General features: G+C 39.1%; 1 protein-coding gene across 7 annotated transcripts in view; it reads right to left on the reverse strand.

Annotated features, from left to right (window-relative positions):
- enox2 (ecto-NOX disulfide-thiol exchanger 2) overlaps positions 1–22761 on the reverse strand; it is a 491895-nt gene that overhangs the window by 252141 nt on the left and 216993 nt on the right. For 3 of the 7 annotated variants that reach the window (XM_062039950.1, XM_062039943.1, XM_062039947.1), the window contains one exon: positions 9779–9925. Coding sequence is in view for 5 of the 7 variants with exons in the window: in XM_062039943.1 (XP_061895927.1) it covers positions 9779–9925 (147 nt within the window). In the remaining 2 variants the exon portion in view is untranslated. Of the gene's footprint in view, positions 1–9778; positions 9926–14775; positions 14795–14837; positions 15144–22761 lie in introns of those variants that run through there. The other 4 variants (XM_062039945.1, XM_062039946.1, XM_062039944.1 and 1 more) reach the window with 4 other exon arrangements.

Here is a 22761-nt window from a genome sequence, read left to right on the forward strand (position 1 = left end):
TAGATACGCTACTATACTTGGTATCATTACAGTGGATATCTGGTGTAGATCCACCAAGGGCGTTTGTTTACATTGTGACGCCGGTGAGCTACGGTGTGTAGTGAAGCATGTTTAGCTATCCCTCGTCCTGCAGGAATGATACTTGTAAGAAACTTACTTTATTTGTCGCCATGGAGACGAGGATTAGTGATTTAGAAGTAGCTACAACACTGCAGACTGTGGATGGACTTTAGCCGCTAGCTAGCTAGCCATGTCTTAAAGCACCTCTTCCTGAGGGTGTTTCAGTGTTACAACTTCACCTTTACCGTTAGTTTTTAAGCCAAAATGCGTCCGTTCTCCCTTTTCTGTCTACACACTGTGTCTGCTTGTTAGTAGTCAGTGATTGTGCGCTGCCGAACATGCTCCTCTGCTTGTAAACCAGAAATGACACGACGTGACAACGAAGGGGGCGCGGAGGACCGGTACTTTTCAGAGGCGGTATAGTACCAAATATGATTCATTAGTATCCCGGTACTATACTAATACCGGTGTACCGTACAACCCTAGTTGTTACTGTACAGAATATTTACTTTTCATACATTTTTATTTCTATGCATATCATCATATGGCTCACTGCAATGCATTGCAGTTCAGATAAATTCATACTTTATATATTTTTTTATTCTTTAATTAGTGAATTTGAACATCTTTGACATAAAAGAGGTTACTGTACGTTACACACAGTAACACTGAGTTTGAATATAGCAAAATAAAACACTGCCCTTTTAATCAAGGGATTTTTTTTACGTTTCACCCGAACCAAAAAACTGCCATTCCGGTGTTTTCCTGCATTTTGTAAACACATTAGGAAGTGGAAACGTGACCACTTGTACATGCCTGCCTGTAAATGATCCATTTGGCATGACATTACAGCGTGAAAGAACCCAATCCCTGCAGGGCCACATCAGGCAAGCCGTTTGTTTTGTTGCTCTCTTTAATTTTGCTGCGTAATTTTATGAACTGAAATTGCAGCAGCTGCGCAAAAAAGAAAAAAAAAAGAAAAAAACAGACGGCGATTATAAAAGCAACAGTAATGAGAAATTTCAATCCGTTAGTGGTCCCTTAACGAGACTAAATCAGCGCGGCTGTTAATGAGCTCCATCAGTCCTCCGCCGAGACCACCCGGCTCGGGTAATCCCGCCCCGCAATACATGATCCAGCCAATCAGACGTCACTATCTGCCGGATGGGCCGGCCGGTTCCATGCTGGGTTCTCCCAGGACGGCAGAACAACTGACAGCACGGTGGGGAAAAAACAACAACAACAAAGAAAAGCAGTGACCGACCTTGTACTCGAGAGGAGAGAAATGTTAGCATAAAAGAAGCTCCCGAGCGGGCGGCAGGAAGGGAAGCAAATCGTGTTATGTAAGAAAGTAGGTGTCACTCTTTATCACGGTCTATGACAGAAAGTAAACAGAACACATCCACCTGAGGGAGCAGAGGCAGGATTCATCGCTTGATACCTGCAAGCCAGTTGAGCATCCTGCATTATTGAAGGTTTACGTTATCTAAGTGACTTTATGTCACATTTATTAGTAAAGTCACAAGTGGAATATTCTTGTCACTGATTAGGGACAACAGGTTGTGAGTTCAAACCCCGGCTGAGTCATACCAAAGACTATAAAATGGGATCCATTACCTCCCTGCTTGGCACTCAGCATCAAGGGTTGGACTTGGGGGTTGAATCAGCAGTGGTGGCGCGGCCACAACTGCTGCTCATTGCTCCCCTCACCTCCCAGGGGGTGATCAAGGGTGATGGGTCAAATGCAGAGAATAATTTCGCCACACCTAGTGTGTGTGTGTGATAATCATTGGTACTTTAACTTATGTGCCTTCAGAAGTAAAAATGAAAATAAAAACTCGGCATATCTCCAAAGATTTCCACTCAGGCTATGTCTACACCAGTGGTTCTTAACCTTGTTGGAGGTACCGAACCCCACCAGTTTCATATGCACATTCACCGAACCCTTCTTTAGTGAAAAATAAAATGTGTTTTTTTTTCAAATTCAAGACAAAGTTATATGTTTTTGGTAACACTTTAGTATGGGGAACATATTCTAAGTAACAAAGACTTAATTTAGAGTTATTTGGTTAGGGTTAGAGGGTTAGGGTTAGAAGGTTAGGGTTATAATAATGCATTAATAAGTACTGAATAATGACTAGTTAAGAGCCAATATGTTACTAATTTGCATGTTGATAAGCAACTAATTAATGGTGAATATGTTCCCCATACTAAAGTGTTACCATGTTTTACTACTGGTGCACAAAATGAACCGTGCATGAACATCACCTTGTTCAAAGAACAAAACCAACAAACAAACTCACAACAAATTACACACCTGCAAATCAGTGTGACTTATGCTGTTGCCGTATGTGTAATACGCCGATAGGGAGACGTTTTTATTTACACGATGAGTCGGGTGTGTCTTAACCTCCGCCGAACCCCTGAGCCCGATTCACCGAACCCCTAGGGTTCGATCGAACCAAGGTTAAGAACCACTGGTCTACACTAAGCCGGATAACCCCTTAAACAAATAATTATTTAGCCTAAGCACCGTTTCAGCCACACTAAACAATCGTTTAAGGTTCACCTCCTCGGACAATTTTTTACACGGGTAAGTGTGCCATCTATTTCTTGAATCTCCGGTTCTTAGCTCTGTATGGACTTATCGATCGTTAATAAACGGAGTTCGGAGAGGAAGTGACGTCAGAAAGAACGTGCCACAGCCAGCTTCATAATAAAACGGTTTGGTAACTCTGAGCTAACTGAAAATATGGAGGCGAGTCATCCAGACATGCCCGTGTTTCTCCTTCCGTCTGTACAGACGCTTGTGGAAATCACACATGTATACCTTAAGAGAAAGCGATTGCAGCTATCTGGGATACAACACTTCTCAGACGGCAAGAGAACTTTCCAATGTCCAGGTCAGCTGTTATTCTTATTACCGAAAAACTTCATCCATTTGTCGAAGGAGAAACAACGAGAATGCGAGCCCCTGTGGATGTGATAAAAAGGGTAGCGTGTGCTTTGTATAACCTGGCCGACGAGGGAAGACTAACTACGGAAAATGGCGAATGAATTTGGACTGGCAAAGCAGACTGTATCAGTTATTGTCCACCATGTATGTCGCGGACTCAACGTCTAGGTCCAGATTATATAAAGTCACAAAAACAAATGGACAATGAAGGTGAAAGCAAAAGAGTGAGGAGTGTCCTGACCAGATATCTAGATCCCTAAATTGATTGTTGCAAAATGTTCTTTGGCACATGTCAAGTGTCCAATAAAGATTTGATTAATTTATGATGGCTCAGGTGTGATTCACTACAATAGGGCCCCACAGCACACTGGATTCCAGTTCATTGAAATACCACAACACTGGATATTGTTCAGATAAGTTACATTTAAGAACTTGCACACAAAGCAACACTGGAGGTGACTATAACGTGCGCATTTTCCGCGCATGCGTACTAGGTCGCGTCGCGCCGGCGGACGGAAGGGGTAAGGGGTCTTAAACGACTATTGTGTGTGTGTGTGGACGAGGATAAGGTTAGGTGGGATTTACCCTGGAGCATTTACCCTCAAGCATCTAAATGCATGGGCGGGGAAAACTTTTTTCCGTTTAGGGGGAATTTATTTCAATTTTTTTTAAAGTCCAGAGAGGGTCGAAGTAGAAGAAACCATGATGCATGATGCAACCTGAGCAAATGTTGCAAGATTTCAGTGAAGATGTGCAAGCATGGTTACGGGGAAACATCTTTTCAGTTGTCAAGTCCTCCGAGGGCCACGCTGAAAGGAACTGTGATGTAACGTTCAAACAAATGTTTAGTATCACACATTATGCCCATGTCTGGGTCAGTGCCTCTTTTTTTTTTGTTTGTTAGTTTTTTTTTTATTAATGCATTTCTTTCAATATGCATCATAACAAAAAGGGTAATACTAAAAAAATGGATAGATGTTGATAGTCCAACTCATACTGACTGGTACACACAAGCTATGGAGATGATATCAGTAGAAAAAACTGATTTTAGTTTAGATAATGAGTCATATAATGGAATATGGGGTCCATCCATTTTCTACCGCTTGTCCCTTTCAGGGTCGCTGGAGCCTATCCATTATTTAAATTTGTTTTAACTATTAAATGAACCTAAAATATGACTTATTTTATCTTTGTGAAAAATATTGCACACAGTGTGTTGCCAAGCTTATGAGATGTGATGCAAGTGTAAGCCACTGTGACACTATTGTTCATCTTTTAAATGTTTTATTTTTTACAAATGGCTGTGATGATAATGTCAATGAGGGATTTCTAATCACTGCTATGATGGAATTATTATTAATATTGATACTGTTGTTGATATTATTCATTTTTGTTTGACTACTTTTGGATTGTTTTGTGTCATGTTTGTGTGTCCTCTCAATTGCTCTGTTGATTGCTATTCTGAATGTTGCTGGGGCAAGTTTGGTTTTGGAATTGCATTATTATTGTATTAATGTGTATTATTTTGTTGGATTGATTAATAAAAACTAAAAAACTAAAATAAAATAAAAAAGTGCCTCCTTTTGTAGTACATTTTTTAACACCTGCCTCTGAGTTGAACTACAGTAAATTCCGGACTGTAAGCCGCTACTTTTTTCCTACGCTTTGAACCCTGCGGCCTTAAAAACGATGCGGCTAATTCATGATATTCTCTTCGATGACGGTGATAATGCAAATAGTTAAACAAACAAAAAAAAAACAAGCAAAGGTGTGTTATTGTGCTATGGCGTCATGCAGAGGTGTGGACTCGAGTCCCATGACTTGGACTCGAGTCAGACTCGAGTCATGAATTTGATGACTTTAGACTCGACTTGACAAAATGTAAAGAGACTTGCAACTCGACTTAGACTTTAAAATCAATGACTTGAGACTTCACTTGGACTTGAGCCTTTTGACTTGACAAGACTTGCTACTTTCCCCAAAACCCAAACCTTAAAAAGTTATTTGGGAGCGCTCCGTATCTTTCATTTTGTACGTGTGTGTCTGTCAGCGTGTGTGCTGCCTGTCAGTACAACATCCAATCAAATTACATCCACGTTGTTTTCATCCCACAGCATTCATCCAATCAAATTGCAGGACAACCAACGAAGAAGAGCTATCAAACAACGCGCCAGTGAGGAAAAATTATCATGCCAAATATAGTTTTGATCGGCTATTAAAACTACAAGTTGGTCAACAAAAAAATAATTGCCGTATGCAAAACATGCGGTTCGAAGATTACAGACGGAGACGCAAGAACTTCCAACTTCGCTCGACATTTGAAGTTGCACAAAGAAGGGTAAGTTTTGAATGTAAGCTAACATTTATTGGCTAAGTAACGTAACTTTTATTTGCTGTGTAGTTAAATCAGTGAGGCTGTAAACTCACTGCTAACGTTGTAACCATAGACATCTTATAAGGGTACACAGCATCGAGCGCTACTGCCTACTGGCGCAGACGAGACGCGGGGCCGCCATCTTGGAGTGGTGATCCGCTCCGTAGACATCTTATAAGTACACTACCGTTCAAAAGTTTGGGGTCACCCAAACAATTTAGTGGAATAGCCTTCATTTCTAAGAACAAGAGTAGACTGTCAAGTTTCAGATGAAAGTTCTCTTTTTCTGGCCATTTTGAGCGTTTAATTGACCCCACAAATGTGATGCTCCAGAAACTCAATCTGCTCAAAGGAAGGTCAGTTTTGTAGCTTCTGTAACGAGCTAAACTGTTTTCAGATGTGTGAACATGATTGCACAAGGGTTTTCTAATCATCAATTAGCCTTCTCAGCCAATGAGCAAACACATTGTACCATTAGAACACTGGAGTGATAGTTGCTGGAAATGGGCCTCTATACACCTATGTAGATATTGCACCAAAAACCAGACATTTGCAGCTAGAATAGTCATTTACCACATTAGCAATGTATAGAGTGTATTTCTTTAAAGTTAAGACTAGTTTAAAGTTATCTTCATTGAAAAGTACAGTGCTTTTCCTTCAAAAATAAGGACATTTTAATGTGACCCCAAACTTTTGAACGGTAGTGTAGACGCAGCATTGGCTGCTGTGATGCAAGAAATTCGGCCGCCATCTTGAAGTTCCAGGGTTTCAGTCCAACTTCAGCATTGGAGCATTCACACGCAATTCCTTCAGGAATTGCCTCTTCTAGTTTGCTGATAACGTTTTTTTAAATAAAATATCACTGGAGTGTATTTCGAAGCAAATTTTGCCCTTAAGCACGCCAGTCGGAGTCTCCTTCCTCATCCGGCGTACGCATCGACCTGATCAGGGAGCGTATAACAATCATGCTGCCTTTCAGTTCGCCATTAAGTTAGGAAAATGCTCCACTCTTCATCAACGGCACAGCAGTGGAGATCGTAAGCAGCACCAAGTACCTGGGGGTGCAGATAATTGACAATATGACCTGGTCCCTACACATTGTAAAAAGAGCTCAGCAGTGCATGCACTTTTTGCGTCGGATGAAAAGAGCACAGCTCCCTCCCCACATTCTGCAGAGGCACTATAGAGAGCCTGCTGACCAACTGCATCTCTGTCTGGACTGCAGCCTGCAGTGCCTCCGACTGGAAGTCTCTCCAGAGAGTGGTGAGGACGGCGGAAAAGATCATCAGGACTCCTCTTCCTCCTATCCAGGAGATCGCAAAAAGCCGCTGCCTGACCAGGGCTCAGAAAATCTGCAGAGACTCCTCCCACCCCCACCAAAGACTGTTTTCACTGCTGGACTCTAGAAAGAAGTTCCACAGCCTCCATAGCGGAACCTCCAGGTTCTGTAACAGCTTCTTCCCATCATAATAATTCCCTCAATTCCCCCCAAAATGGATTAACTCGCTGGAATATATAAAAGACAATATAACATACACCCATAGACGTGGATGCATATGCAAAAGTGCAATATATGTATCTGTACAGTAATCTATTTATTTATATCTGCACCTTATTGCTCTTTTATCCTGCACTACAACGAGCTAATGCAATGAAATTTTGTTCTTATCTGTAAAGTTCAAATTTGAATGACAATAAAAAGGAAGTCTGAGTCTAAAAGGAGCATGTGCGGTCCAAATAAATTGCGGCCATATTTCCTTGTGATGAACGGCATGCGTTAAGTCTGACAGCCCGAGTAAATATCTTTATCCTTTTCATTGTAAAGCTTCATTCAGCACTTTCAATGGCATTGGTGCACTGAGCACATAAAGCTGCCTGATGTTGCGTTTGAATGATCAGAGATAAACACATCTATTGGGTTCTTGTATCACAAAGGCAAAGTAAAGAAAATAAAAAATAAATAAGGTTGTGCTGATAGTGTAAATACTCGCTTGGATTTACGACTTTCAGAGCAGATGAGACAAATCTGTTGCGCAACACTGACATTGCCCACCAACCTTCTCGTCACCGAGGCGTGGCTACGTTCTGGCACTGTGTGGAAAACAACAACCTTTCAGCGCTGTCACTTGAAATGACTGCTCGTTACTCTGCTTCACTCCAGCATAAAAGAGTGGCCGTGCTTCATTGTTGCCCTCCAATTGAATAACTAGGATACTTAGCGCCAGCTGATAGGATGCATCATCCAATTATCGGCCTACAAGGAATGTGAATGAACACTCCAAAGCAAACAGAAGAGAAACACCCCCCTGTTTAGTTTCAAGCACCGTCTTTTTCTTTGCACCCAAACACAAAAGCAGTTCATTAATCAGCTCTCTTCAATTAGAAGCGTCTCTTTAATCCGACGTATTGGCGGGCGGGGCGACCTTTTGTTCGCCCGCACGGCAAAATAATCACACGCGCACTCGAGCACGGCGCGCGAGGTCAGCGTGTGTGCGCGCCTGCGAGGGCGAGGTAGCTAAAAGGTTGCCGCCGCGTTGATTGGCAGGTGGCGTCGGCATGGCAACAGACGGCCAGGCGAAAAGCGGCGAGCTGACCTCCAAGGAGATGGACGGGCTGTGCCGAGCCGGAGGACACACCCTGCATATCGGAGCACCTGAAGGCTAATTGGTGCACTTTTATACTTACACTTAGCATTTTCAGTGCATGAGTTCACACCGAGCACGCCAGCAATGCGATATCAACCCAGATAACATAAGATAAGATAAGATAACCCTTTGTTTATCCCACATTTACATCATTACAGCAGCAAAGGGAATAGATTGAAAACAAAGTGAACAATGTACACAAATGATATACAAATACAGCCTAAAAATAAGAAATTTATGCAAGAAAAACTGATGTTTTATGGATTTAATTTAAATGGATGTTGCACTACCTTATATATATACACTACCGTTCAAAAGTTTGGGGTCACATTGAAATGTCCTTATTTTTGAAGGAAAAGCACTGTACTTTTCAATGAAGATAACTTTAAACTAGTCTTAACTTTAAAGAAATACACTCTATACATTGCTAATGTGGTAAATGACTATTCTAGCTGCAAATGTCTGGTTTTTGGTGCAATATCTACATAGGTGTATAGAGGCCCATTTCCAGCAACTATCACTCCAGTGTTCTAATGGTACAATGTGTTTGCTCATTGGCTCAGAAGGCTAATTGATGATTAGAAAACCCTTGTGCAATCATGTTCACACATCTGAAAACAGTTTAGCTCGTTACAGAAGCTACAAAACTGACCTTCCTTTGAGCAGATTGAGTTTCTGGAGCATCACATTTGTGGGGTCAATTAAACGCTCAAAATGGCCAGAGAAAGAGAACTTTCATCTGAAACTCGACTGTCTATTCTGGTTCTTAGAAATGAAGGCTGTTCCACAAAATTGTTTGGGTGACCCCAAACTTTTGAACGGTAGTGTATATCCATTAAAAATAATGATATGTACATCATATTATTATAACATGTACACACACACACACACACACACCCACACACATATATATATATACATTAGTGTTGTACTGATACCAATATTTTGGTACCGGTACTGGTACCAAAAAGTATTTTAATACTTTTCGGTACTTTTTGATACTTTTCTAAATAAAGGGGACCACAAAAAATAGCATTATTGGCTTTATTTTTAACAAAAAAATCTTAGGGTACATTAAACATATGTTTCTTATTGAAAGTTTGTCCTTAAATAAAATAGTGAACATACAAGACAACTTGTCTTTAGTAGTAAGTAAGCAAACACAAGCTCCTAATTTAGCTGCTGACATATGCAGTAACATATTGTGTTATTTATCTACCTATTATTTTGTCAACATTATTAAGGACAAGTACTTTTTAGAGGCGGTATAGTACCGAATATGATTCATTAGTATCGCGGTACTATACTAATACCGGTATACAGTACAACACTAATTTACATACATAGTTACTTTACACACAGTGGGCTTTTTTTTAGCCCAGTGCGGCCCTCAATTCAAAAAGTTTGGACACCCCTAGTTTAGACACTAGATTCCGCTGCACTTCCTGTACCACAATCGATGTGTGCCACGTGGGAACACTTAACGCCTCTGCACCGCATGGAAAAACCTAATTAGGAATACACCTAGCCTTCCACTCCTAGCCAAGTTGCTCTTTCCCCCACCAAAGAATGTTATTATGCAACAATTCCCACCCCAGTGGGGTGATGTTGCAGGAGAAGGAGGAGGTGTGGGGTGGGGGAAACAAAAAAACAAAACAAAAAAAAGAGCACGCGCTGCATCACATTTACAATTCTCCATAACACAAGAGGACTCAGAGATTTGACACGGTGGCTTGTCAGTACCTGGAGGCAGGCTGGCTCGCTTCCGCTTCTTGCCGTTTTCGGCCGAGTTTTCCAAAGGAGGACACTCGGTCAGCAGCGAGCCACTGGTGTTGTTGAATTGGAGAGGGTCGTTGTTGGAGGACGGATTAAAGGGCAGAGCATTGAGTCCTGCGAGACGACAGAGAGAAAAGGTGCACGTGTGAAACAAAGACATGGGAAGCTTGACCATCACATTGACGCAAGTAAAACCGCTCAAATATTGTTACTTCACCCTTATAATAAACCAGCAATGGCATTCTTTGCTTTGCTAGGTCATTCATCCAATCACGTTCTACTAGGGTTGTACGGTATACCGGTATTAGTATAGAACCGCAATACCAATGAATCATGATCGGTACTATACCGCCTCTAAAAAGTAGCGGACCGCCAACCCCCAAACCATTGCTGGTTTACGAGCAGAGGAGCATGTTCGGCAGTGTACAATCACGGAGTACTTACAAGCAGACACAGTGTGTAGACAGAAAAGGGAGAACGGACACATTTTGGCTTAAAAACTAATGATAAAGGGGAAGTTATAACATTGTAACGCCCTCAGGAAGAGGTGCTTTAAGACATGGCTAGCTGGCTAGCGGCTAAAGTCCAGCACCAGTCTGCAGTGTTGTAGCTACTTCTAAATCACTAATCCTTGTCTCCATGGCGACAGATAAAGTAAGTTTCTTACAAGTAGCATTATCACTGCAGGACGAGGAATAGCTAAACATGCTTCACTACACACCGTAGCTCACCGGCGTCACAATGTAAACAAACACCATTGGTGGATCTACACCTAAAATCCACTGTAATGATACCAAGTACAGGAGCGTATCTAGTCGATAATATGATTACATCGATATTTTTTAGCATCACAAAATCTGTTTTCGTTTTTTTTTTCATTTATTTTATGTTTATAAACTCAGGAAATATGTCCCTGGACTTTGAATATGACCAATGTATGATCCTGTAACTACTTGGTATCGGATTGATACCTACATTTGTGGTATCATCCAAAACTAATGTAAAGTATCAAACAACAGAAGAATAAGTGATTATTACATTTTAACAGAAGTTTAGATAGAACATGTTAAAAGAGAAAGTAAGCAGATATTAACAGTAAATGAACAAGTAGATTAATAATTCATTTTCTACCACTTGTCCGTAATAATGTTGACTAAATAATAGAATGATAAATGACACAATATGTTACTGCATATGTCAGCAGACTAAATTAGGAGCCTTTGTTTGTTTACTTACTAATAAAAAACAAGTTGTCTTGTACGTTCACTATTTTATTTAAGGACAAACTTGCAATAAGCAACATATGTTTAATGTACCCTAAGATTTTTTGTTAAAATAAAGCCAATAATGCAATTTTTTGTGGTCCCCTTTATTTAGAAAAGTACCGAAAAGTATCGAAATTTTTTTGGTACCGGTACTAAAATATTGTGCTCAGATTAGTCGTACTACAATCTACACTGTTTGTCCTCATTAAGGTCAGGTGAGCTGGTTGTGTTGCTGCAAGGTGCTGAAACAAGGACAAGGTTTTCACTATTAGACTTGTTTGTGTATGTTCCTGAGGTGAGTTAGGAATCCTTGGGCACTTCATGATTCGATTAAATTCTTGGGATGACGCTTCAAAATTCTCAATTCAACCCGATTCTCATATATATTATTTGGTATATGAGCTAAAATAAATACAGGTTGCAGGTTACAAAAGCTCCTCTTGGCTGCTGGCGAGCGTTTTTAACTTCATGAAAAGTAGATGTAAACAAAACACTTTTGGAAAAGCGAGCAGGTATTTACTGCAGTTTGCTCGGGTAGCAACAATTACATACAAAGAAAAGCAAGCTGTGCATTAAGTAGAGGTGTTATAAGACCACAGTAACACAAGTGCAAGATAAATTTAAGTGCCACCACGGAAACTTAACAGCAGCTTCATCAGTGTAAAATCTCAAATACTTCATTTACTATTTCAAATGCATTAAAAAATACATCCGTCGTCATGTCTTCCATAATGATGTTTAACATGTCAACTTAATGTAGAAAATGTTGTTGTAAGCTGTGAGGTGTGTGTGTTAAAATCATGGTTGTTTTTACAAATGATGACGGATGTGAACGAGAGCATGTATTGTCTACGTGTGAGGATGTAAAGGTGTGGTTGTAATGTAAAATAAGTATGTGTCAATGAGGACATTTTATGGCTTTTCTTAATTTGATTACATGCTATAATATCATTTTATTGTTATAATTGTATTGCATGTTTTTTATCTCTCTTTAATTTAGGTAAATAGGGACTAATATACAACAATTCTTCTCAACAAAAGAGGAGGAATATAATCTTAGAACCTTAAAACATTTGTACGCACGTACAACACTTAAGACCTTCAGTATATCAGCATGTGGAATCAAATGATGGAATGGATTAAGCAAATAAATCAAACAATGCACTAATTTAATCCTCTTCAAACTGAAAGTGTTTACAAAGTACAAAGAAGAAGAACCATGATAAACATTCTGAATTTATTTCATCCATCCATTCATTTTCTAGATAATATTACTTATTTCACCACATGAAATATAACTTACTTCACCAATATTATTTATTTATTTATTTTTATTGTTATTACTTGTGGAGTACCGTATTTTTCGGAGTATAAGTCGCACCGGCCGAAAATGCATAATAAAGAAGGAAAAAAACATATATAAGTCGCACTGGAGTACAATTCGCATTTTTTGGGGACATTTATTTGATAAAACCCACCACCAAGAATAGACATTTGAAAGGCAATTTAAAATAAATAAAGAATAGTGAACAACAGGCTGAATAAGTGTACGTTATATGAGGCATAAATAACCAACTGAGAACGTGCCTGGTATGTTAACGTAACATATTATGGTAAGAGTCATTCAAATAACTATAACATATAGAACATGCTATACGTTTACCAAACAATCTGTCACTCCTAATCGCTAAATCCCATGAAATCTTATACGTCTAGTCTCTTACGTGAATGAGCTAAATAATAATATTTGATATTTTACGGTAATGTGTTACTAATTTCACACATAAGTCGCTCCTGAGTATAAGTCGCACCCCCGGCCAAACTATGAAAAAAAACTGCAACTTATAGTCCGAAAAATACGGTATATTGTGAATAAATTGAGAACAGGAAGTGAACAAAAGTTTGAGCAACTGTTATGTAAAGGAAAAAGGGTAGGATTAAATAAGCTCTGCTTCTTCCTACTCCTTTTCGAACAAGTTGAATGGAGAAACTGGACTTTGTGATGCATCATGTTGTATGCATGCATGTGTGATGCATCATGTTGTATGCATGCATGTGTGATGCATCATGTTGTATGCATGCATGTGTGATGCATCATGTTGTATGCATGCATGTTCCAAATAAACACAAACTCAACTCAACTCAACAGATGGAAATGAGCTATTTAGATATAATCTAATGCAGAACATATCTGTCTTTGAGCTTAATGTTTCTGCGCGTTGTCCCTTCAAAGAAAGACTCAACCAACCAACGATCGGCAACGTTCCAAAAGCTGCAATTCCCCTTTAAGTGGCGTTCACGTGAAACTTTTGAGGACGAATTGTTGCGTTAAGCGGTAGAAAATGGATGGATGGATGATGTTCATACAGCTGTGACAGCGTGTCATAATTCCGACGATAAGATGTATAAAAAAAAAAAAAAAAATTCCTTGCATCCAGAGACTGTTTACCACCTGTTTCGGACTTGTGAAAGCACTCGATCACTATGGCAGGGCATCTGTCCTTTCATCCCGGACAATATTCATGACAAATTTGTGCCTTGTTTTAAAGATGTGCTATTTGGATTTACACTGTATGAAAAAAAAACCTCATTGCAACCTCATTATACTATTGGCTAAGTTTTATATTCATAAATGTAAGTTTCTCAATACCCAACCTGTTTTTTGTGCCTTTAATATATAATTTGAACTCTACTTTAAAACACTCTCTACCTCTAACAACTAAAATGCTGTGAAAACTATGATGCTGTGTTCCAAATTTGCATTATTTATGGAACTTGTGTGAGTTTAAGGCTTTACATTTTGTTACATATAGAGATGTCCGATAATATCGGCCGATAAATGCTTTAAAATGTAATATCGGAAATTATCGGTATCGGTTTCTTTTATTATATATTTTTTATTAAATCAACATAAAAAACACAAGATACACTTACAATTAGTGCACCAACCCAAAAAACCTCCCTCCCCCATTTACACTCATTCACACAAAAGGGTTGTTTCTTTCTGTTATTAATATTCTGGTTCCTACATTATACATCAATATATATCAATACAGTCTGCAAGGGATACAGTCCGTAAGCACACATGATTGTGCGTGCTGCTGGTCCACTAATAGTCCTAACCTTTAACAGTTAATTTTACTCATTTTCATTAATTACTAGTTTCTATGTAACTGCTTTTATATTGTTTTACTTTCTTTTTTATTCAAGAAAATGTTTTTAATTTATTTATCTTATTTTATTATTTTTAAAAAAAAAGGTCCTTATCGTCACCATACCTGGTTGTCCAAATTAGGCATAATAATGTGTTAATTCCACAACTGTATAAATTGATATCGGTTGATATCGGTATCGGTAATTAAGAGTTGGACAATATTGGAATATCGGCAAAAAGCCATTATCGGACATCCCTAGTTACATGTATATATGTTGCATTCTATTTTAGTTACTTTATTGAGTTTAAAACCCCCTGGCACTGTTTTGTACTGTTTCTGTAATTGTTTTGATTATTATTATTTGTTGATTGTATGAAAATGCTGCATATTATAAATAAATGTTTATAAAATAAATAAAAAAATAAAAATAAAATACCGGAAGCAGTATCATTAGTCCAGAATCTTCACTGTCCAATTAGAAAACAGTACTAAAATATACTAGGTGTACATGCCTAATGAACAGTGTAGTATTTAATGTGATTACCTCGCAGAGTTGTGGCTAAGTTAGAGCTGAAGTCTTTCAAATGAGTGTAGTTGCCATGTTACCTGGTCGCTCTGTTAGCATTAGCATCATTAGCTCCCTCGTCGCCGGCTTGAGAGTCTCGATGACGTCACAACAGGTGTGTGCTCAGATTGGTCGTGCTGCAAAAAGCGTTCAAATTGACTATACTTTTTCCAACTCAGCATTCCTTTTTTTTTTTAAAAAACAAACTCCAAATGTTACCCACACTAGAGTTAATATTCGCAGGTGCAGTTAATTTGTAGACTTCCGGTGCCGTCTGCCATGTCACTGCTCTGTCGTCGTCAGTCGCAAACGAGAACGGTAATCTCGTGTGACGTCACGGCAGAAATCTCGCGATATAGAGCGGCCATATCTTCTATCAGATCTACAAGCGACCATTTAACCGGACATCGACCCATCCATACCATATATAGATCGATCCAGCGGCTCGCCAAACGTTTTTATTTTTATTTTTTTTATTGAGCAACAAAAGTCAGGAAAGAAAACAAAAGCAAGTACAGATAGAGGAATAATACAAAAATAAATAAATAAATAAAAAAAAAGACAAAAAAGGCTACCAAAATCACATGAAATGTTTTTAACAAGGGTATCAATTTAAGGGCTTTTGTACTCTTAATCATACTCCAAGATTTGATTGATAATTGTAAACCATTAAGCCAATTAGAAAATGTAGTCCTTACTTTCATAAATCGACATTTATGTAGACATTGTTTTGCCTGGAGCATAATGTTGACAAACATTTCTATGTTAGTCGTTTATAAAAATACCAAATTTGATCTCTTCTATAGAGAATGGGGACATCTCCACACCTTTGTTTCGCAGCCAATCTCTGATCTCCTCCCAAAACACATGTACACTCTCACATTCCACACACACAAATGATTGACATCCTCTACAGCAGTGTTTTTCAACCACTGTGCCGCAGCACTCTAGTGTGCTGTGGGAGATTATCTAATTTCACCTATTTGGGTTAAACATTTTTTTTGCAAACCAGTAATTATAGTCTTGTTTGTTTGTTTTCATGTTTGTTTGTTTTCATGTTTATTTGGAATATGTAGACAAAACAAAAACAAACAAATTTTGCAAAAAACAACAAAAAAGCCATTCAATAATGAAAAACAAAAACAATAATAATAATAATAGTAATAATAAAAAGCAAAAATAAACAAGAAATGAAAATAAACATTAATGTAAACATATCCGAAAAGGAGTGAGAAGAAGTAAAAACGTATGTCCTCCCACCCCTCTTATTACTTACTGTATGTTTAATACAGTATGTTTAATAGTCTGCAAATGATGTGTTGTTGTTGAGTGTCGGTGCTGTAAAGCTCAGCAGAGTAACCCTGTAATACTCTTCCATATCAGTAGGTGGCAGCCGGTAGCTAATTGCTTTGTAGATGTCGGAAACAGCGGGAGGCAGGGTGCAGGTAAAAAGGTGTCTTATGCTTAAACCAAAAATAAACAAAAGGTGAGTGCCCCTAAGAAAAGGCATTGAAGCTTAGGGAAGGCTATGCAGAACGAAACTAAAACTGAACTGGCTGCAAAGTAAACAAAAACAGAATGCTGGACGACAGCAAAGACTTACTGTGGAGCAAAGACGGCGTCCACAAAGTACATCCGAACACGACATGACAGTCAACAATGTCCCCACAACGAAGGATGAAAACAACTGAAATATTCTTGATTGCTAAAACAAAGTAGATGCGGGAAATATCGCTCAAAAGAAGACATGAAACTGCTACAGGAAAATACCAAAAAAAGAGAAAAAGCCACCAAAATAGGAGCGCAAGACAAGAATTAAAACACTACACTCATGAAAACAGCAAAAATAGTTAATAGTATTTGTACACTCTCAGTTACATTAACATTGATATATTACATGTGGGCCCATAGATAGAAATGCTTTTAAATGTAGCTTTGTGCTACTTTTGCCGTGTAGCTTGTGTTTTAGCTTGCTACAATTCTTCGGGGATAGTTTCCCCTGTACCGTAGTTACATTTAATCGAGAGTAGCTTAGCTTACTACATTTTCCAAGTAGCTTGCCCATCACTGGTAGCGGGAGTACTGCATTCATGATCAACCCTAGTTCTAATGGTTTCATCAAGCCTATTTAGGTGATGTTCGGCGGGCCAAATGAAAAGCTTTGGCGGGCCGGATGCGCCAGTTAAAAAGGCCTGCATTAGAAAGTGTAGGGCAGCGTGCCCTGTACTTTGCAGTGGTGTGTTGGGGGAGCAGCACCAGCAAAAGGGACTTAAACCGGATTGACAAACTGATCCGGAAAACCGGCCAAACTATAGGCACGCAGTTGGAGGCGTTTGTGTCAGTGAGGGACATGTATTTATGTAAATATTACATACACTATATTGCCAAAAGTATTTGGCCAGCCATAGAAATGATGAGAATCAGGTATAAAATCAAGCACTTAGCCATGGAGACTGTTTCTACAAACATTTGTGAAAGAACGGGCCGCTCTCAGTGATTTCCAGCGTGGAACTGTCATAGGATGCCACCTGTGCAACAAATCCAGCCGTGAAATGTCCTCGCTCCTAAATATTCCAAAGTCAACTTTATTATAAGAAAAGTGAATAGTTTGGGAACAACAGCAACTCAGCCACCAAGTGGTAGGCCACGTAAACTGACAGAGAGGGCTCAGCGGATGTTGAAGCGCATAGTGCAAAGACTTTCTGCACAGTTAGTTGCTACAGAGCTCCATTGTGCCGAGTGTGAAATTTGGTAGAGAAGGAATTATGGTGTGGAGTTGGTTTTTCAGGAGTTGGGTTTGGCCCCTTAGTTCCAGTGAAAGGAACTTTGAATGCTCCAGGATACCAAAACATTTTGGACAATTCCATGGGATGGCACTTCAAGTTCAAATGTGAGTAAAGGCAGGTGGCCAAATACTTTTGGCAATATAGTGTATATGTTATATTTTATATTGCTACTATGGTAAATTAGTAGTCTACTTAATACTGGCATTATCCTTACCATCCTTACCCTTTCCATCCTTTGAAACGGAGTTACTGTGTGGAACAATTTCATTTGTGGATCAATAAAGTTTGTCTAAGTCAGGGGTGTCCAAACTTTTTCCACTGAGGGCCGCACACAGAAAAATCAAAGCAAGCGGGGGCCATTTTGATATTTTTTTATTTTAAAAACCAATACAATATATGTATAAAAAAGATACATTTAGGCCTCCACTCAGGCTTGATCCCGGGGACCCCAAAGGGTTTTGTTAAAAAAAATATTAAAAATGTGTCATTATTCAGTATTATTATTTGTATTATTATTCAAGTTTTAAATCCATAGATCAACATTAGGTCTGTCTGTCAATATAACGTTTTTAAAGATTTAAGTCGTATGCTCTTTTTGGTCATAAAAAACCTTGTTTTTTTATGGAAAAAACACAAAATATGCAATATTTTCACCCAATAACATTTTTAAGTGGAATATTTGAGATTATATAGCCTTATATAGTTATTGACCTTGAAAAGGTCAATAACTCATAACACCATTGATTTTAATTCATTATTATTTTTTGAGCGATGACACTTAAAAACAAATCACACAAAAATTATTGGGGAACCAAAAGGGTCCTACTCATTAAAGTGTTAAAAAATAAATTATACATTTTTTTTACTGTTTACTTTTAACACAATAATCTCGAGATGAACTTCAGATCTATCCGTCAATTATACGTTGTATTGTTGTTTATGTTTTTTGTTTGTTCGTTTTAGGCCCTTCTTTAAAAAAAAACAAAAAAACAGCTACATTTTTTAAAATGGCAAACACAAAATATGCAACATCTCAAAGTGCAATATTTAATGTGACGTAATTGGAGCCTTGGATAGGTCAATAATTCATAATAACATTGATTTTTATTCTTTTTTTTTTTTTAAAGAAAGAAACAGCCTGCATGGCAGCTTTGTGTTATTAGAGTAAACATTGCAACATTTTCTTGTTACATTTCACCTGTTTGGTCTTTCATACCACTTTTTATATTTTAAATTTTTTTAATCGTATTTTAAAATGGGTCGTGGGGCCGTTAAAAAATGGCCCCCGGGCCGCACTTTGGACATTCCTGGTCTAAGTCTAAGAAACACTCCTTGACGTAAAATTGGGCTTTCATTAGGTTACACAAGTCCAATCTATACCTTTTCTCTAACGAACAACGGTCAAAGGACACAATTCAACTGAGGTCCAGACCAGAGGACAAAAACACGAGAGCGGACTAAGAATGTTCCAACTGTGTTTTCCAATTATGCTGTTAATTCACTCAGAGAGGCTTTTTTTCCACCAGGGAAAAGGGTCACGTTCCGGCCCAGACAACAAACCGTGATAAATAGGGCCTATGTACACATTCAACAAGCGGTGTTTGTTTTGTGTCGAGTGGGCCTGATTCTCATCACAGACAGGGGAGGAAGACACCATCTGTTTCCAGAAACAAGGTCCAGTCCAAGTTGGTGGTACACAATACTGAGTTCAACTTTAACCAAGTGACGGTTTCAATTCCGGTTAAGGTTGCATGATATCGATAGATATAAATGAAATAAATTCTGACGGCGATAGAGCTTTAAATACTATCTTTACATGTTAAGGAAACACTCTATTACTGTCCCGCTAGTTTGACAGCAAAGTTAAAGTTAAAGTACCAATGATTGTCACACACACACTAGGTGTGGCGAAATTATTCTCTGCATTTGACCCATCACTCTTGATCATCCCCTGGGAGGTGAGGGGAGCAGTGAGCAGCAGCAGTGGCCGCGCCCGGGATAAATTTTTTTTGTGATTTAACCCCCAATTCCAACCCTTGATGCTGAGTGCCAAGCAGGGAGGTAATGGGTCCCATTTTTATAGTCTTTGGTATGACTCGGCCGGGGTTTGAACTCACGACCTACCGATCTCAGTGCGGACACTCTAACCACTTGGCCACTGAGTAGCGAACAACCGCGTACTCGTTAGCGGCTAATTCCTTCCATAATGCAAAGACGCTTGTAAGTCAGGAATCTAAAAAAAAACTATGTTTTTTAAAAGTATCATCACTGGATGAAGAGGTATAGCAAAACATGCTACAATACACACCGTAGGAGGTAGTGTTGTCCCGATACCAATATTTTGGTACCGGTACCAAAATGTATTTCGGTACTTTTCGATACTTTTCTAAATAAAGGGCACCACAAAAATTGCATTATTGGCTTTATTTTAACAAAAAATCTTAGGGTACATTAAACATATGTTTATTATTGCAAGTTTGTCCTTAAATAAAATAGTGAACATACTAGACCACTTGTCTTTTAGTAGTAAGTAAACAAACACCTCCATGGAACTACTCCCCCCCAAATCCTCCACACGACACCTCCGCTCCGGACAAGCTAACCTCCTCCAACCTCCGAGGACAAAGCTACGAACAATGGGAGACAGGGCTTTCTGCTCCGCCACTCCAAGTCTGTGGAACACTCTCCCTGACCACCTGAGGGCACCCCAGACTGTGGATGCTTTTAAAAAAAGGCTTAAAAACCCTTATTTTTAAAAAAAAGCCTTTTTTTTTAGATATATGTATACTAGTTCTAGCTATTAGTCTGTTCTAGTTTTTATTTTTATTAATTTGTATTATCTTTTTATTTTATTTTTAATACACTGTAGCACTTTGATGTTGTTTACTCAATGTAAAGTGCTTTTTACAAATAAAATCTATTATTTATTATTATTGTCCACCATGTATGTCGCGGACTCAACGTCTAGGTCCAGAGTATATAAAGTCACCAAAAACTAATGGACAATGAAGGTGAAGGCAAAAGAGTGAGGAGTGTCCTGACCCAGTGTTTCCCACACATTCATTTATTTGTGGCGGCCCGCCACGAAAGAATTACGTCCGCCACAAATAAAATAAAAAAATAAATTAAAAAAAAAACTTTTTTTTTTTTTTTTTTTTGGCCTGTCCAGCTTCTCAGGGAAATCATATAGTTGATGTAGATGCCCATATAGGCTGTTCAGATTTACTTTACAAAAGACAAGTGTAGGATACTTCTCTTGTTGCCTTATTTGTATTTGACCACTACTGTTTTCTGTTTATGTGTTACTGACTGTGGCAGGACACCTCTGCCTCTGTTTCACTTTATGTTGCTGGTAAATAATATGGTTGTAGTAGTAGGCTAAAGTTAAATTATTTAGTATGCACTAATTAAAGGGGCAGAGCTTTTAGAGACATTTTAGCTTTTATATTTTGTAAGATATATTTTTTGTAAGAACCACAATTAATAAATATATTTCAGTGAATAACTTATTGTTCAAATCTGTATATAAATATGTACATAAAGTGTTGTAATTATATTGTAAAATGGATGGATGGATGGATGGACGTTTAAAACAAAACTGTTATTATTAATTAGTAAGTATACATTTTTTGAGCCTTTTTAGAGAAAATCATATCATTGTAGTAAATTATGCAAATTGCTCGATGATGTCATGGTGACCACGCCCATAGCCACGCCCGCCACAGGTATCTTGGCAGTTTATGCGAAACACTGCCTGACCAGATATCTAGATCCCTAGATTGATTGTTGTAAAATGTTCTTTATCACATTGTTTACGTGTCTAATAAAGATTTGATTAATTTATGATGGCTCAGGTGTGATTCACTACAATAGGGCCCCACAGCCCACTGGATTCCAGTTCATTGAAATACCACAACACTGGATACTGTTCAGATAAGTTACATTTAAGAAGTTGCACACAAAGCAACACTGGAGGTGACTATGACGTGCGCATTGAGGGGGCATTGTTGTGTGTGGACAAGGATAAGGTTAGGTGGGATTTACCCACGGGGCCTTAAAGTTGTGTGCCGAATTCCCTTTGCAATTGGGCAAAACCCCCCACATCTACACAAGCAGCATGTGGTGCATCGGACTAAAAAAACAATAACATTAAGGGACAAATGTTCAGGAGTAGTCACATATTTTCCCTCGGACACGCCGCTTGAGTATAATCTCACAATGTCATTATTCCTATCTTTATTTGATCAGCAATCTTTCAGGTGAGCTAATTCTGGACGTGGCAGCTGCCATGCAAAAATTGCCCGTCACTGTTCTGTGATCCATGGCAGCCTGCCTTGTTATCAGCGCCAGGCTTGTGACCTGCATGGCTAATGCCTTCCAAAAGCTTCGGAGTATGCTATCGCATGACTCTAATGCCCTCATGTAATAGATGCCTGGCACTACTCGGCTTGACCGTAAATCCCAATATTCACTGCGGTTTGTGATGACATGTTGCAACCAGAGAACTGGACTAGTAAGGGGAAAAAATGCACTTCCGGTATGTCCTCTGCCTTCGTTTGGACCTGGTTCAAACAAATGCCCTGGCATTGTTAGTGACGGCTTCTCACTTCAAACCACGGCTCCCCCCCCGCTGAAGCACTTGCCATTTCCTTCTGCGCTGCATTATTGATACTGTACAATTGACTTTATGGGCTCTTAAGACGAAAGATTAAAGCCTGCGAGTGAGCATGTTGCTGAAGGATCACCGTAGCAGAACGCGGGGCACTAAGTAAAGCTCCGGCTTCAAGTTTCATCTTCAGCGCGGCCAGTGTAGCGTGAAGTCATTACTATTAAAGTAGAAGTTCACCCCCGGGTTGCGGCACTGCATCACTTTGCGAGAAGGATGTCAAGGAGGAGGGGAGGGTGCATGGACCGGTAATAATGGTGGTGCATTTAAATATTGCCACAAAGAACTGGAAAAACACTCGGCGCCAAAGACTTGTACTCCATCCATCCATCCATTTTCTACCGCTTATTCCCTTCGGGGTCGCGGGGGGCGCTGGAGCCTATCTCAGCTACAATCGGGCGGAAGGCAGGGTACACCCTGGACAAGTCGCCACCTCATCACAGGGCCAACACAGATAGACAGACAACATTCACACTCACATTCACACACTAGGGCCCATTTAGTGTTGCCAAT

This window comes from Entelurus aequoreus, linkage group LG28, assembly GCF_033978785.1.
Source record: "Entelurus aequoreus isolate RoL-2023_Sb linkage group LG28, RoL_Eaeq_v1.1, whole genome shotgun sequence".
In the NCBI taxonomy this organism is placed as follows: domain Eukaryota; kingdom Metazoa; phylum Chordata; class Actinopteri; order Syngnathiformes; family Syngnathidae; genus Entelurus; species Entelurus aequoreus.